This window comes from Talpa europaea (assembly GCF_964194135.1).
Source record: "Talpa europaea genome assembly, chromosome: 12".
Taxonomy (NCBI): domain Eukaryota; kingdom Metazoa; phylum Chordata; class Mammalia; order Eulipotyphla; family Talpidae; genus Talpa; species Talpa europaea.
In genome coordinates this window covers 67,874,641-67,892,995 of record NC_140079.1, presented here as the reverse complement: position 1 = coordinate 67,892,995, position 18,355 = coordinate 67,874,641, and the positions used below count along the sequence as shown (strand labels likewise).

Genomic DNA, 18,355 nt, shown 5'->3' with positions numbered 1-18,355 from the left:
CATCAAATTTTAATTATTTAATTAAAAATAAAAATAAAAATAAAGAAAAATCATGAAAAAAAATATAAAGAAAAGGGGGATGTGACTGTCCAGATACATTTAATGTGGCTAACTTGGACCTCCTTACTGCCCTCCCAGAGAGGGACCTGATACATATATAAATTCAGAGGGCTTCTGCCTAAAACAGGTAAAAAATAAAGAACTACTTGGAAGTGACCTTAAAGGTCACCAAGACACTTAAAAGGTGAGTCTTGATTTTCTTCTGTAACATCCTTACCAAGCACCTGGCTAACTTTCAAACGTTAATACTTCAGGGCTCCAGTGACAGGGAATCCCCGGGATCAACAGAAAGCCAATCCCTCCATGAGACATCTCTGCCTGAGAGTCCGATGTGACAGTCCACTGTTTTTCTCTCTGACTCTTCCACTGTAATTCTATCTGACCCCCTTAGGCCCTTCTTGATGAATCCAATCTCACAGATGATGACATGTCTAAACCTAGATGTACCACCCTAATCTCCTTTTCCATGGGATCAGATTCCCAACTGGCTCAACCATTATTCACCTGAGGAAACAATGGGTATGCTTTTGCATTCTTCCAGTTGGTGTAGACACTATACCGCAATTAGAATATCCTAGGAGCAAATGAATACCTACCTCCTGCCTACCTTTCCTCCCCTCCACCCCTAATTTATTTTAATCATAACAACAGAAACAAACAGAAAATTATCACCATCAACCAACCAATTTTCTTCAATAGTTCTGAGCCAACAGTTCTACTACAACCTCTTCTGAACTTGAAACGTCCAGGAAATCACCCCATCTAAAGAACAGCCAGCCCCCTTTTCCAGGCTGCCCGCCTGTCCCAGCTTGCTGTCACCGCTGCTGAGACAGCAGACGATTGAGCTGAGAAATCCAGTTGGATTGCTGTCCCAAATCTACACTCGGTTCTCCTTGTGTCTGTCTGATCGATTTCACTCTGTGCGACATAGCTTGTCGCTATGAATTTTCATGCTAGTCAGGAGCCGCCAGCGCACCCAAGAACAAGTAGAAGATGGGTTGCTTCCCTCCCCATTTTTTCAACACACCCAGCCTCTGGGTTTCCTTTTTTTTTTCTCTCTCTCTCTCTTTTTTTAGTAGTCCTTTGACCATTTGGAGAAAGGTTTTTTGTTTTGACCACAGACCTGTATGCGATGATTTTGGCTACGGATACCCTGCCCCGCGCCACCCGCCTCCCCCGAGGTGGCCAGGCTCCAGCGTGTGGCAACACTTCCTACCACTGTTGTACTGGGTGTCACCTGTTCAGCAGCAATTCTGAGCTGAACGCATGTGGCCGCAGGTGCCATGCAAACACTGATTGTGCCTGACAGCCCTAGATGCCAGCTGCCTGCGCGAAGCCTGCCCAGTTGCCACTTTTTGTGTGGGTAGAAAGTTGCCGATGGCATGACCGATACAGAAACAAGAAGCTAGATGACCGTAAAGCTTGGATAAGTCCTACTAAGTGGCAATCTGAGCCCTGTGGCTTTGAAATAATTGGTAGTGATAGAATAAAAAGAGGGGGAGGTGAAGCCTTTTTTTCTTACACTGATGCCCTGCGGACTGTACATCTGACTGGCTGCGAGTCCGTCACTGTATCCTCCTGTCTGGCTGATAACATGGCGAAGGGTATCCACCTAAACAGTGAACAACAACAGAAAAGAAATTAGTCAGGGAGATGCGGGGAGGCAGGTCATCATCACACAGGCTACCATCGGGCATGCCATATTAGCGCAGTTATTTTGGAGACATTCTTTTCAAGGAAGGGTCCATGAAGAAGGGGCTATGCCCCTCCCCTATGTCAAATCCGGAATCCTTTCCTAGTTCGGTAAGCAAGACGACAAAATGGTCAAGGAGAACTGGGATTCGCAGCGTTGCAACGGGTTCACAATGCGGCATGAGATGACTGGGATTGGGGTGAGGAGGGGGTGAGAGGGGAGAGGGTGAAGGAATTTCCCCTTCCCTACAGATCATCCTATGTAGCTTTTCCTGTACTGGGGAACTTATACACATAAGGTTGTGCTTAGAGGGGCCTGGGTAGCCACCTCCTGGAGAGAGCAGTGTGTGCGCTTGTCTTTCTGTGGATTTAAATGATGGCCAGTTGTTGGGTCATTTGACCAAAGTCTGACTCTATCTCCACACACTCGTTTTCAAGGAATGGTTCCTGGGCGAGGGGTGGGATCACTGGCCGCTAGTCTGTTCAGGCATGGAGGAGGGGGGTCCTGCTCCGAATCCAGGGGTAAGTTGGACTGACTCGGCTGACAGCTTTTCTAGCAACTTTAACCTAGCACACTGCTTTACCATCTCACGTCAGGTGCCATGCTGGGGCTGCAGGTGGCTTCCTGAGGTGCCATGAAGGTGAGCTGAGGGCTTTCACCACACAGCTTCAATTTTGCTTCATACCGGAAACCCAAGTCCTTGAACCTCAAGGATGGCTGAGAAAATGAGTTTAGTACACCTGTCTGGGCGTTTTTAAACCCTAAAAGGAAAACACAAGATATTAAGGTATTTGCTTACTCATTCAGCACCTCCTTGTTTGGCAAATACTGAGTATGGGAGACCCACAGGCAAGAGGGAAACCCACAGGCGAGCTGGAAAGTAAGACACCAAGTAAATTCTTCCTCCCTTTCCCTTCAGTGATCAAGATTTTGTGGGTTCCACTTGCCTGATAGGCCCCATCACTCACCCTTAGCTGTTGCTCTCCTACCTTCCTAGAATGACGAGTCAGAGCCAAATGCATTCACAAAGTGTGGACGAGGTTCCCTATGACAGTGGTTGTCTTTGTTTTGGTTTAGTTGTTGATTTTTTTTTCACATTTCTCTCCTTTCTCAGTCTTTCTCTCTCTCTCTCTTTCCCTCCAGCATTGGGAAGTGCCAATAAGACTGAGGGCTCTTGGATTCTAATGCATTCACTTGGTTGCACATTGGCTGGGTCCCTACCTGTGATTGCACGTTGGCTCCAACCTGGGCCCCTTGGTAAGAATCCCCATTGAGTGACTGCACGCTCATGAACAAATCTCCAGAGTTTGACATGTTAAAAGAACTGGAAGAACCTGGAAAGGAAAGAGTGAGGCACCTGAATCACAGAAAAGAAAAGGCTCAATCCCCGCAACTAACAGCCGAGAAGGAGAATGACATGCAAAGCAACCCCCCACCCCAGTAAAGACTAAAATAAAAACAAAACCAACAGAGTCTGGTTAGTAGCATGAAGAACAGAGCAAGCAATAAAGGGTGCATATCATTCATGTTATGTGAAGCCACATCTTACTGCAAGTTGCCAACAGGACTGCTTCCCCTTAGCAACTTCAAGCTGGGAAAGGGAACATTATTCTTCTTAACCTAGTCTATGTGAATTAGAGACAGTCTCTAAACCTAAGGTCTCTCTTTCATGCCTAAAAATTCTAGGTTTGGCCAGCAGACCACAGTTGGAGAATTTGGGCTGGTCATGATACTTCTGCTGCCATGCTGGAGCACATGAACTGGGCTTGTAAATGTATTCTTGCCAGATCCATCCACTCTCACATAGGGGACAGCCCTGGGAGGGAGTGCATAGAAGCTATGCCACACATTAGGGCTGGCCATGTGGGATGAGTGCCTTGCCATTCCTGACTTCTACAAAGAAAGTGAAGTTCCTCTCTGGGTGGCAAACAGCCCAAGAGAGTCTCAAGGATCATAAGACTATGTGAGGATGATCTAGTCTTCTCTCTCATCTTCCACTATGTAGATGAAACAGGATAATGGGCCAGGTATTCTCAAGCATGCATGAAATATGAAAGGCTGATACTACTACTACGACTACCACCACTACCACCACCACCACCACCACCATCATTACTAATGGGCTTCAAGATGAGCTTTCATTTCCCAGAGATGGACCTTCTCCCAGAGCTAGCTTTTAGGTCCATTCTGGTACCACCCAGGTTCCAAGGGGGCACTGTGGTAAGCCTAGATCCTCCTACCCCAACCTAAGCACAAGGGCATGGAAGAGCTTCATATTATTCTGAAGTCATCATGCAGCTTAGCGCATTAGGAAAGAAAGCTCAACGTGCAAGGTTTGGTTAAAACATGACATTAGCCTGGAAAAGGAGAGACTTTAGGGACCCAGGTCAGTTCCACTCTGCCATTTCCAACCCTCTGTTGCTCAAATTGTTCTTGTGTCCTCATATTCTGAGATAGCCATCATCTGTGTGGAATTGCCCAGCAATAACTCATGCCTCAGCTCTGATACTTCAGCTGAGCGGAAGAGAAGGTTCTATTTGTTCCATAGGAGGGCTATGTAACTAGCAATACATTCTAAACTCGGCCACTGTAGTCTCTGTTTGCCTATTCACAGTATTCCTCCTCTCAAAGGCAAGACCCATTTAAAGGAAACAAATGATTGACTCGGGCACAAACTGAAGTTAACATCCCCATTTTTCATTGTTCTGGGGGATGTTCATCCACATGCCAAGAACCAGCTAACTATTGTTTCATTATCTGATCCTTCACTCTCGCTCTCTATCCTCTGGGAAAAATGGAATGTTTTGGAAACTAGGAGATGACTCAAGTACCATGCAAAAAACCATGACATCTCCATAACTTTGCAACATGTCCTGTCTCATCTGGCACATATTTCTCTGTTTCCTTATCTGAAAGAAATCAGAGAAGTTGGGTCTTAGGTACAAGAAGCATAAGATTGACCAGGTGCGGCTTCCATTCAGTGAGCAGGGTTAAGACTTTGGCCTGGAATTCCTCCTATTAACGTGGCACAAATCTTGCCAGTGGTGCTCCTCAATGTATGGTGAGGCCAGAAGTGTGTGGCCCAGATCATATTCTCAAGGCAAGATGTATAATTCCCAGGTATTTATGTCCTAGTTAATTCCCTCTCAAATCTTTCTTTAATCACAGAAATATAAACTAAATAATAAACAATACTTTTGTAAAAAAAATGTTACAACATTCTCATATTCAGATGTCATTGAAACCAACAATTATCATCATCAGGAATCCAATTATTTACATGACACCAGATTTTTTCCCCTCCGAGAGTGTTTATTTTAAAGCCCAGGTAGTTGATGTCTTTCCCAATCAAATACCATGTAATAAACACACATTCTATATGCTTGACTGATGGTTTATTGGAAATTAGCACATAGGCTGAGAAATGGGAGAAACCCCCAAAGAGCTACACCAATGCCAAGTACCATGACATCCACAGAACCGTGAAGGCCTGGAAGGCACCATTTACAAGATATACACTGCAATTGACATAGCTGATTTAAAAAATATATGTGCATAGATAAATTGTAAATATGTCTGGCTGCCTAATGTACATAGAGATAAATATGCGCATACCAATGCACTTCATGTACAAATGCATTTGAATCAGAGCAGTAATTGCGAGAACAGTAGTGCCAGTGCTCTTGGCTGTGCTGTTTCAGCATTTCATTGTTGCTGTATACCCATGTTCAACACTACCATGGCTCCTGACTCTCTGATAAGTATCTAGAGGCAGTGATTGCTCTGAGGGAGAGACCAGGTGCAGACAGACGTCCACATAAAAATCTAAGTAATGAGGGGAAGACATGTTCTTCATCTGGCACTGCAAGTTGGAAAGAACTTATCAGGGAATGGAGAGCCTACCGGGAGGCCATAGTTCATAGACAGAGTGAAAGGGCACCTCTGAGAGGTGCCATGGAATTCTCAAAGGACGAAACAGATCACCTGGGTTGCTAAGGCCAATGGGGAACCATATCTGTGATTACCAGAGGCATGTTTTAAGACTGTGTCTGCAACGGTTCTAAGTTGGCTTGCAAAGGGAAGCCACCATCCAGACATCGGGGGCATGTAGAACTAACATTTATTTTCATAAGAAAATTTTCCAAAGACTGCAATTTCTCCTCCAAAGAGTCTTCAGGAGATCTTCATTTGTTCAGGAAAATGACTTGACAATCCAAATTAAATATGAGGGATAAAATGTGAAACTACAGCAGGACTTGGTCACTCTGACACCACTGATGTTTTACACCAGGTGATTCTTTGTTGTGGAGGAGTCTTACGTGCTATAGGAAAGTGGGCCACATTCCTGGTCTCTAGCCACTAGAGATCAGCAGCAGGCCCCCCTCCCCCCAAACCATGTCAAACAAAAGTATTTCTAGACATTACTGAATACTCCCTGGGGTGCAACTTCATCCCAGTTGAGAACAAATGACCTAGAATAGGGATGGATTACTTCCTCTTTCTAAAGATCCCAAGGTGTTTAAAAGTGTAAGCTGCTTATTTTGCACTGCATTTTTATGAAGCAGATTAGGGCAAGAACCATCCTCATTTGTAGTTTAGAAATCAAGGCTCCAGATGGACTCAGGGGCTGGCCTGACTGGACTCACATGCCATTTGGGGGCACAAGAGCCAGAGTCTCCTGGACAGATGTCACGATGCCAGGCTTGCTTCTCTATTTCCTATGACGCTTCCACTTCCCAACTCAAAGATCATTGTTCCGTTCTACTCAGGGTAAAGAAAAAAGGAGGGGGCCTCCCCGGTGGCGCAGCGGTTGAGCGCTGGGTTGCGAAGCTGCCTGCGCCCGCGCCCGAGGCGCCGGTTCGATCCCCGGCTACTCCCCGGCCACCGGAGGAGGGTCCCACATGGCGCACAGACCTCTCCTGCCACCCGCTGCTCCCCTCAGCAGTGTACTTCGGTCCTTCTGCCTGCTCTGCTCCCTGCTCTGGCTCTGGTGAATTCTCTCACCCTCCCATGCTTCTGACTGTACCCAGTGCTTGTATAAACAAACAAACAAACAAATAAATAAATAAAGCATGCCTCTATACCTGCCCTTTAAAAAATAAATAAATAAATAGATTAAAAAAAAAGAAAAAAGAAAAAAGGAGGGGGGGCTTGTCTGACTCATTGCTGAAGTTCTAGAGCTCCAAGTCTAGGAGACTGTGTTTTCATCTTCCACTGAGAAAGTGAAGGGAAAATATAGGAAGAAAGAACACATCAGTGGGATAAAATCTTTTAGGTGGTTTTCAAAAGCAAAATTATAAGAGCTCCTGAGGAGTGACGAGAGGTGTCAGTTATCTTTTCTGGAGGTGTCCTCTCCTCTTTAATTGTATGTATTATTCATAAACTTTTCTTAGGGAGCTAGTGTCCAACAGGTTTAACATGATAATCACCCATCAATTCAGGGAAACACCAACCCTCCTTTGGAGGTGTAATAAGAATGTGTATAGAGGGAGAACTTTCATGGCTGACCTTGCTTGAACATGCTTGCCTATCACACACACACATGATTAAGCAAAAAGCATTCAAATCTAAGGATTCTGAGCTTCAATAAACCTGGGATTGCTTGGCTAGCTACAGAACCTGATAAGCTATCAATGTGGATACTATTGCCACATCAACATTTATAATGCATATGTCAGCGTCTTTCTTTTTGGATATAAAATGTTCTCCAGGTGGTAACAAAATTTTCCAAAAGTGGTGTTTTTAAAATTAATTCTTGCAGTTATAATCTCATTAAAAGAATTACAAATTGAGAATGTGTTGCTCTTGTTCATTCAAGAATTAAGGACCCACGGTTACAACCATTGCTTCAGCTAGTCTCTATTTTTGCTTCCTTGCTTTCAATACTTAATTTCCTTGTCTTCCTTCTGTTCTTCCTCTGTGTCCATCCAATTTGCCCAGTTCTGTTGGTGTGAAGTATGAAGCATGCCAAGATTCTGTAAATGCTTGCTAATCCATCCCAGGTCCTTAGTGGTTTTTATGAATCAAACTTAAGGATATAGGAGATCAGGAATATATATCAACAAATAGCAATATTTTAAAGTGGCCTAAACAAAGATACTAAAGTATTGCTCTCCACACAAAAAACCTCTACAGAGAATAAGATTTACTTGTAAAGTATCATCCTTGCAGAAGAAATGAGTATATTTGGTAAAGGTGCTGAGAAAATAAAAAGAAATAGAAATCAAGCATGCTTTGATATCGAGGATATAAAAAATTTCTAGGTTTCAGAATTACAGACTTTAAACTCAACTGAAATGTATTTTCATATATTAACTTCTTATTTAAAAAATTGCCACCTATTTTAATTATCATTTATCTTTTGAAATCATCACAGAGCAAGTATGCAACATTATAAACGCTCTGTGTAAGAAGGCTGAACACTTTAATGTTCACACTTTATCTGTGCATAGATTTGGGTTTGAGGAAGAGCAAAAGAAAATACAGAAAAGCTCACTTATAACTTTTACTGTTAAAATGATTCTCTTTCAAAATTCCATGCTACTGCACATACACAATAGTATTTTCTTTTGACTCTACTTTAGAAAAAGTATTACAAAGGGGTTCCTCTGCATATTATTTCCAACAACTTAGGCACAACTGGAAGGCTTAGCTCAAATTTTCCATAATAATTTACTTTGTGCTCAGAATAGTCACATGAAGTTTAAGCCACCAGAAAAATTTCTTAGAAAATTCTAATCATAGACTGAGATTCCAAAGGAGCAAACACAAGTCTTAAACACAGAGTAAGGGGCTAAAATGCTTACTCTTCTCTTTTTAAGTGCTTTAGGAAAGAATAAAAAGTTACAGATTTAGTAATGAAGGGAGCCCACAGGGCTCTTTTAAGGACTAGTCATAAATCATGCTAAGCCATCTGTGATGCAGATATATCAGGGACAGGGAAAAGTCATTTTGATATCTGTTTTGCATTATGATAACCTTTGCAGGAGTGTTGAGTGTGTTTTTGCTAATGTTGACAGAACTGTACTTCTTCCAAAAACAAGTGAAAATGTCTGCCTAGCAATTCAACTAGTACAGTCCAACAAGTGTTGCTGGGTCTGAAAAGCTTAATAATTGACCAGATGGGGAAGAAGGAAACACTCTGCTTATTGAACCTGTTAGCCTTGGTCCTTTGTCTATCATACCAGGTTGGGAAAAGAAGTTAACACACACTCAAAAAAACAAATATGCTCTTCATGGTAACCCTACCTGGGGTGCTGTGAAGAAATAAGGCAGGATTGACCTACATTGTCTTACCATATCCATGCTTATAAAGGCCAGACCATTCTTCATGCATGATTTCATTTTCACAAAAGAAGGCTATGCCAGCACAGCCCAGTGACTTGGAGAACGTTATGATGACATATTAGAGTATCTAGAAGCTCACAGAATGTGGAAGCCTACAGGTTTCCAATAACAATACGCCATGAAATAGAAAGTGAATTTATTTTACTGGATAAACAAGTTTTGGGGTCAAAGATCTCATACACAACCCGAAATGTTAAAAATTAATTTTTAATCATATCATAACCTAACATATTTAAGTGTGTGACCCCTTACAGTTGAAGTCATCAATTATCTCAGCTGTATACCCCATAGTCAAAATCAATGCATCTCATTCATTATGTGGAAAATATAATAATCTAAGACCAAGCTTATTTTTTTTTCCTGTCTTAGGACCCTAATTTTATATTCTACCAGTAAAGTGCAAAAGAGGTCTCTTCTTCCAAATAAGAAATCTTAATCTTTTTAAGTTTTCTATCTAAAATGAAAGTTTATAATTTAGATTTGTTTTTTAATTTTTAAAATAAATTTTTACATCATTGTTCATTTTTAAACAATATTTGCTTTCCCCACCCCCTCAGTAAGTGTAGTTTCCATAGAATTTCCTTCACCAATGCACCCGTGCAGCATCACCACAGTTCCCTGAGCTCCTCCCTCCCTCCCTCGGACCTTTCTCCCTCCTCCTCCCCTGCAGGATGTCTCTGATTTATAACTGAATGACCAAACTTATTTAATAAAGAAATATTTTTTTCCCTTATAGAAAGTAGTACCATCATGCTTTCCATAGCATAAGACACTATGATTACATTTTATGCATTAACAATGTTTTTTTATAAGTGAAAAATTCAGAACTGATGGTACAAGGCACACACAAAAACATATTATGTTAGCCTAAACTCTGAAATTAGTGATATAATCCATAGCATCTAAAGTAAGACCATAGCACATGACTGATATAAAGACTGGTATCTGAATAATATGATTAAATGACTGGATGGCAATTTTTTTGCAGTTTAAATAAAGAAAAAACAGAATAAAATAGTAAAGAACTACAACTATAAGCAACATATAGAAATAATCACAGCTTGGCTTTGCAACCAAAACATTCTAATGAGATACTGGTTAGAAGAGTGAATATTTCTGCATAGACATATACTAATGATGGCCCAGCCATTATGTGATCGGAATGGCAAGTAGACAAGTATAAAAACTTTATAGGAAACAGACTAAATTATATAACCACAAAGGACTACCTCTAAGTATTAGATCTAGCTTATTTATTGGTATCTCTGAAAACACCAAAACCAACCAATTTACCTCCATCCAAGAACATATAGGAGAGTGATCCTCCAGACAAGCCCATTTTATAAACAGTATAACAAACTGCACTTTGGAATTAAAAGAAAAAACCTAAACTGGCATTCATAACCAAAAAAATAAAAAAGGACAAATACATAGATCAATTCTCAGAAACCCAAAGAATTAAAAGAAAACCCCAATGTAAGAAAAGTCAATATGAAAATGGAGAACAATCCCCCCAAATGAAAGACAAAACTAACCAGCTGAGTTGGGAGTTGAGGGTGAGTTAGCTTGGCTTCCATGGGCTGACACATTGGTAGCAGTGACAGCTGTCTTGGCAGCATAAATATTGGCTTCCTCTTGAAATTTACCTATGTTCTTCTTGTACCGGATTCGCTTATTTCCAAACCAGTTTGATACCTAGGGCAGTTGAAGAGGAGATGAGAAAGTTAGCATTTCATCCTGCATAAACATCACAGAAGAAAAGCAAAGGCTTATGAGAGGACTGAAGGAGGCTAACTGGTCCTATTCAAGTTATGCTTTTGTAACAATTCAGAATTTGAAGTAAAAACTTTGAGAGAAGTGACTTTCTTAAAATAACACATTTTAGCAAAAACACATTTTAACAAAATCACTATGACAAAAATTGTCCTCTTATTTAAACAAGGACACTTTAGTTTGGGGTAATCATTTAAAATCTGCTGACCTCTTTAAACCACACTAACACAAATATAATATTTCCGGAGACGTGTCTGATTTTTATCAATGCTAAAGCTGATTCTGGACAATCAAAATACACAGATCTTTAATTATTCATAAATGTATATCAACCAAGGGCCTTCGATGATTAATTTTAAGTTTTAAAAGTTAAGTAAATTTAACATGGACTAGACTCTTAATTGAATTGTGCTTTAGATCTTAGGATCAACATAATCCAACCCAGCAGATTTCATAAAGTAATCTCCATAAAGATTGCTGTTATTTTCATAAGGAAAAACTGAAGCATTCACTGATTATTCTTTTGCATTCCAGGCTTTAAATGGGAAAGCCAACACACACAATAAACCTCATTTATGTTCCTTTGTTAACTTATTTTCTTCCTGTGTCTCCCAGCAGCCGTTCTGGCTTGATTCTATTTCCCTATTTCCTCTATATCAAGCCCTCTGCCAGACACAAGAGGAGACTCCATGAATTCAAGTTTTACCCCACATATAACTCCCGCCTTACAGAGGAAGTTTCATACCCCACACTCCAGATGTGATTTCAAACTAAAGTGCTGTGGTTTTATGTAATTACAGAACAAATTCTGAATTTGGTGAAGAAAAGGGAAGTTAATAACACTAGTACCGTAGTTTACATATAATTTATATTTACCTCCAACAATGGCAGGTAAAGGAAATTCTTGCAAGACTACACTTATGCTAGCTGACATTAGTCAGAAGGAAAAAGATAAATACTGGATGGTCTCACTTATAGGTGGAATATAGAGAAGCAAGATATATGTGTTTGGTATTCCAGGAAAGAAGGCTCACCTGGGTATTCAAGCAAAGTTCTATGTTTGCAGCTGTGGCATGAAGAGTGCAATCACATAAAGCATGTAGAACATTCTTTTCAAAGTCAACTGTATTTTTGTGGAGAACATGTTAAAGGATCCCTAGTTGACCTCTTCCTCTTTTCCTGAGATTTGCATTCAGGATGAGTGAGACCCAAAACTTGATATTTATAACAAGCTCCCAGGTGTTGTTGATGCCACTTTCTGTGGCTCACACCTTCAGCAGCAAGAACACAGAAGGGGTCAGAGGAGAAGATAGTTGATAGATGGATTTCAGATGGGTTTTGGGGTATGAGCATATCTTTTGTTTTAGATCAAGAGGATCTGTGACTTCCAAGAAATTGTTAAGAACCATTAGCTAAGACATCCAAATATGAACAGTAGTTTAGAACAATAGTTTTATGGTAGGTAGAGAGAGCAGATACTCTAAGAAGACTAAGCAAAGTAGTCCAAGAGGGAGGAGGAAACTCCAGAGGCAACAGTGTCAAGGAAGCCAAGGTACAAGAATTGCAGTGAGGGAGAAAGGATGATTATTAGCAATAACAAAAAATGTCAAAAGGGCATCCCCTAGATTTGGGGACTCAAATAGTATGTTCCAGTGAATCATGATTAGTAGATGGGGAAACTAACACCCAAAAAGAAAGAGTGAGCTTCCTAAAAATCCCACTGTTGACCATTGGCAAAATCATGCTTCTAGCCAAATGTTCTTTCTGTGGTAGTGTAGAAATCCACCAGGACTTGTTTGGCAATGGTGGAACAGATTGGTTGCTGTGGGAAGGGAATGCTGCAGTAGAGAGGAAGAATGGCAAGGTCTGAAGTGGTAGGGAAAGAAAAGGGTATGTCAGACAACAAACACTGTGCACCTGGGGTTTCCATAATGAAGGGAGTGAAAGTTGCTAGACCAGACCAGGATTCCATCTTCTCTGTAGATACAAAACAGACTAGCTCCTGAATAGTCCATTCTAGATTCAATAGAAATTCTTTCTGAATTCCAAAATTTGAATTCACATAAGATAGTGATTAATTCTACTTGAGTAGCAGAAGATTTCATAACTGACACACATTGATTGTAAATTAATGGTATGGTTCATATCTGGACCCTTTCCCCAAACATGCAGCAGCTACCAAAAAACACTGATTCTCTTATGAACAAGGGGGCTACTTTGGACAAGAATAGCTGGAGACTTAGACAAAACTAGATCACCTAAGTTTAATCTCTGAGGTCCTGTTTTCCAAAGGTTGTTAAATTGAAGATGACCTTTATTTGGGTCAAAGCAGCAAGGGAAGATCTGGGTTGAAAGGAGTGGAATCTTTCCACCTACTCTGAAAGGATGTTTCCAAGTCTGCTGCAAAATCACGCATGGATTGTGAAGAGGCCCTGGAAACCTCTTCATTGTAAATACCCTTTGTGGATTCTATATTCTGGCTAGAACTAATTCTGCTTAGCTAAACACAGGTTGATGGGACCAGCACCCTGCCAGGAGAAACAGAAGCCAGGATTCAATTTAAGGGAGTACAGATGCTCAGTTTATACAAAGCAGCATTTAAAAATGTTAAGTTTCTCACTAGAGTAGACTCCCTCATCTCTATATCCAACCCGCCCCCACCCCCCCCCGCCCGGCCCCTTAAGGGAAGACTAGTACTTCTGACTTTCTTGCATGTGACATAATTCTCAGGAATATTTTTTCTGATATACTTCAGAATTATCACTACTTGGTGTCAACTACAGACAGTTGATGGTATTTAAGGTGTAGGCTAAAGATGATCAGGTGGATTCTTTGAGTGGGCAACATGTACAAAGATAATATGTGTATCTCTGTGTATAAATATTGCTTACTTTTATAGTCCATATTAATGTTGAAGACTCAAGGTTTTATGTCACGTATCTTTCCAAGTCAACAGGCACCAGTTAAGGTTATTGCTCTTTGTGGGAAGGGGGCACTCAGTGACATTTTGTGCAATGATTCCGGTACAATCATAGTGACATGTTAAAATTCCTACAATCCATCAGTTATAGAGTGAGCACATCAAGGGAAGACATTTGAGTCCTTTTTACTGAAAGGTTCCATTCACTGACTCCTCAAGTTCCAGTGTTGGGCAAACAATGGGCTAAGAAATTGACTATGTTTAAGAAAAAAACATGAAAAAAGCAGATAGCTTTCCGAGTACATGTAAGAAGTTTCTCCCATTGGAAGAAATGGAGTACTCTTGAGGAAGAATCTTAGTTATACTTTTCTGACTTCTACCAGTCCTTCTTAAGTTTTCCCAGGTACTTACCTGGAAACACTCTTATGCACATCATGGGCTTACTCTGTCATTTAAGGCTTTAGTTGATGTGATTTGCAAGGCATGAATGTTTAATAAAGCAACACCTCCAAGATCCTACCATTATTCCGCTACGATCAGGCTACAGTCTGAGCCTTTTGTGGGTTCCTTACCTGGGACACTGTGATGCCACACTTCTTGGCTAACTCCTCTTTGGCTTCCTCACTGGGGTAAGGGTTGCTGAGATGGGAATAGAAATATTCATTCAGGATTTCTGTCGCTTGTTTGTTGAAATTCCGTCTCTTCCGCCTTCATGAAGAAAAAGGAAACAACAATAACCAAAAGAACCAAGTTCACACCAAATGCATAAAAAAGTTTCTACTTCTAGGAGGAATCAGATTTTGGAATGAAAAATGGTTTAGGGGAGATTTATACAAAGGCCTGGATGTCAAAATCATCACTTAAAAGCATTCATTAGGGGCCTCCCTGGTGGTGCAAGGGGTTAAGCACCGCACCATGAAGCAATCTGCAGCCTCTGCAACATGAGTTCGATGGCCAGGGAGAAACCCACATGGCAAGACAGACCTCTCCTGTCTCACCCGCTGCTCCCCTCAGCAGTGTATTTCAGTCAGTCTGCCTGTTCTGTTCCCCACTTTGTCTCTGGTGGATCCTCTCACCCCCTGCATCTCACCCCAGCTCTTGTATGCATAAATAAATAAATCTTTTTTTAAAAAAGCATTCATTAAATACCTCTTGGGAGGACTCCCTGGTGGCCTAGGGGTTAAGTCTCAGCGCTATCATGTGATCACCTCTACAGCCTGAGTTCTATCCCCAACCAGGGAGCTACCCACATGGCACAGCAGACCTCTCTTGTCTCTCCCACTGTCCCCCTCAGCAGTGTATTTCAGTAATTTTAGTAGATCTGCCTGTTCTGCTCCCCACTCTGTCTCTGGTGAGTCCTCTCATTCCCCATACTTCTGGCCTACACCCCAGTTCTTGTATGCAAAAATAAATACAAATTAAAAACAACAACAAAAATTTCTTTAAAAAAATACCTCTTGGGACACCGTTGGGGCAGTGACCAGAAGATGGTCATAAATGTGGAGTGGTGAGGAACATGAAGTTGCAAAATTGAATCATCTGGGTTTTGAAGCCAGGATCAACTGAATACCAGCTGGATATCTGAGATACCTTCCTAGACTCAGCTTCTTGAACCAAGAGTAAAGGAGAGAGGGCCTCCCCTCGTGGCGCAGCAATTGAGCACTGGGCTGTGAAGCTGCTGCAGCCTCTGCAGCACCAGTTGGATCCCCGGCCACTGGCGAGGGTCCCACATGGCGCACAGACCTCTCCTGCCGCCGCTGCTGCCCTCAGCAGTGTACTTCGGTCCTTCTGCCTGCTCTGCTCCCCGCTCTGGCTCTGGTGAATTCTCTCACCCTCCCGCGCTTCTGACTGTACCCAGTGCTTGTATAAATAAATAAATAAATCTTTAAAAAAAAAAAAAAGTAAAGGAGAGAGTCATACTGATGTCCCCCAGTGACAGTAAGAGAGAAAAGAGAACCACATGAAGAGAACATTTTCACACAGTGTCTTTTATGTGGCAAAGGCTAGGACACTGTGTGGGTGTCTCTTCCACTGAGGACACTGTTTCTTCATGAAGCTCCAGGAATTGGAACTTATCCCGCAGAACAGTCAATTCAAGTTATTCATCTGTCACCACTAGTAAGGTAGATATGGTTATTTCCATTTACCAATGAAGAACTGAGTTCAAATGTCACTCAGCTGCTAGGTTATAGAGCCAAGATATTAGTTCAGGTCTGCCTGATTACAAAACCCAGACTCTTTCTTCTATACAAATTGTCTCCTGGCAATTGCACAGAGACTCTGTAGCCATAAGTTAAAAATAAGTTATCATTTTTCCTCTAGTCTATCCCCATGCAATGCAAGTGACATTTTAAAAAAGCATCCAGAAAAGGGCATGGAAGGGACTGAAATGAACCCCCTGACTGCTTGACCTCCCTCAAAAGTGACACTTTGGAAGCAAGAACAGCTGCTAAATGGTAAAACAAAAGCCCACAGAAATCTTTTTAATATATAGGTTGCTGAAAGGGAAAGAACCACTTTTGGAATAAAAGCATTTTTCTGCCTTTAAAAAGAAAGTGCTAATTGAACTAATTTAAAGTGAGAATCATTTTATTGCCTCCTCACAGTGAAGGCTGTGGATCATTGAGGCGTTGCTGAGGAACTCCAGGCTGAGTGCAGAGGCTGGCTGGCTCTCCTTGAGATGGTGGGACTCCATCTCTAAATTAGCTCTATTAGCACTTTTGCCTTTCCTGCCTTTATCAAAAGCTTTTCCTCATGGAAATGATTTCTAGACCAGCCCTGGTTATGCCAGGATATCATTTCCCAATTTAGCCAAGAGAAAGCACTGATCACCTTGCTAGACAGGAAATTCAGCTATATATTGTATTTTCAGGGTCCCACTTGGATTAATTAACACAATAAAGTGCCTGATTTTACCGGATGAATACCATCTGTCCATAAGTATTAACCACATCTGTCCAGATTATGCCAAGCCCAAGTCACATTCTCAAATCATGCTGAGTTTCTGGGTCACCCAGCATCAGAAATTAGGCAGATTGGACTTAAAAGTCCAACTGAAACAGTAGGCATGTGTTAAAGCTCTTGCACGATGGGAATTTGAGGAAGACAGCAAGTGGCTACTAGGGTCTCTGGGTCAGTCTATATAACCTCTGGCTTCCTCTTTGCCAGAAAAAGACAGTTGTTTTAGGCCTGGGGAGCTGGACCCTGAAGGCTGCCCTAATTGGGAGAACTCATTCTGTTGTTTGCATTAGCATTACAGTGTATTTTTTGGGACTCTTCCAATTGAGCTCAAAGGAAGCCTTCCTGGAATGGGCTGGTGGTGTGGGGATGGTGCGGCCAGCTGTTCCGGCTCCCTCTCTGGGGGTGGTCAGCCCTCCCTGGGAGGTCTTATCTCCTCCGATGGACATGCTTATCACCATTTTCAGTGGCTGTCTCCATCCACGGTCTTTGAAATCCCAGAATCAGTAATTTTCAGAATTTCAAGAAATGGAGGAAAAGTAACTCTTCTGATAATAACATTATTGGAACTAAGGCACCTGGCTGCTTCACTTGAAGTGTTTGCCTTCACTTTTTGAGTTAATATTTGTGATTTCAAGCTAATCAAAAGCTTTGATATCTGGTACCTAAGTTTTGAGATAGTCAATTAAATATTACAGGAGAAATGTGGCGTTTCAGGGATGACATGTTTTGAAGCAGAGTGATCTGAGAGCGAGAGAAGCAGGTACCATCAAGCTTGTTGCTGTGGATGCTCTGTCCCCTGCCCTAACGCTTCTCCTAGGAGCCACTGCCACACTGGCACTGCCTGCTCTGGGCATGTCCACAAACCCTGTGTTTCCAAAACTAGTACCACATTTTACCCAACTTAGCACCATAATCTTTGCTACCCACATTATATAATGACTTCATCACAGATGGAGGTCATTACATGTGCTATTTGTCCATCCATCCATCCATCCATCCATCCATCCATCCATCCATCCACTCATTCAAATATTTGAGTATGAAGCTTAGAGTGGTTCTCAAGCTTCCCTACCCTCTTAGGTTCATCAAATAATTGATTCCAAAGCAAATCCTGCCAGTTCTATTCTTTCAAATCCATCCTTTCATTGCATCCTTAACGGTACTGTTATTTTCGAAGTGGGTTTAGATGTCCACCATGGCAAAGTCTTGCAAGTGCTGTTCAATGGCACTTGCACCATGAGGACATGTTGTCTATTTCTACCGGTCAATACAGGAGTCATTAGACATGTGTGGCCAGTGAGAACCTGCAATGTGTTCAGTGTAAGTGGAGAACAACATTTAAACAATTTATTTATTTTTATTTTAATTAACTTAAATTTAAAATCAAATCATCACATACTAGCCAGTGCAACTTTAGACCAATATTCTAAAGAAATGGTATGCCTACAACCCTCCTGGAAGGAGAACATGAACTCACAGCACTGGTAAGAAATGTCTTTACAACCTCCAGCTTTAATCTATTCCACAATAAACCAAGGTTTATTGAATATTTGAGTAAAATGGGAAATGTATATTGACTTACATCTCCCCTGTTGTGAATA

At 41.4% G+C, this 18,355-nt stretch overlaps 1 protein-coding gene across 4 annotated transcripts in view; it reads right to left on the bottom strand.

The window, feature by feature from the left end:
- The window catches only part of PBX1 (PBX homeobox 1), a gene marked incomplete at both ends in the record, with an annotated part of 273,185 nt that overhangs the window by 23,529 nt on the left and 231,301 nt on the right, over positions 1 to 18,355 (bottom strand). Inside the window, 4 exons of one of the 4 annotated variants that reach the window (XM_084251229.1) lie at positions 1,583 to 1,672; positions 2,975 to 3,087; positions 10,636 to 10,795; positions 14,339 to 14,501. In XM_084251229.1, the coding sequence (XP_084107355.1) occupies positions 1,583 to 1,672; positions 2,975 to 3,087; positions 10,636 to 10,795; positions 14,339 to 14,501 (526 nt within the window). Of the gene's footprint in view, positions 1 to 1,582; positions 1,673 to 2,974; positions 3,088 to 10,635; positions 10,796 to 14,338; positions 14,502 to 18,355 lie in introns of those variants that run through there. The other 3 variants (XM_084251230.1, XM_084251231.1, XM_084251232.1) reach the window with 3 other exon arrangements.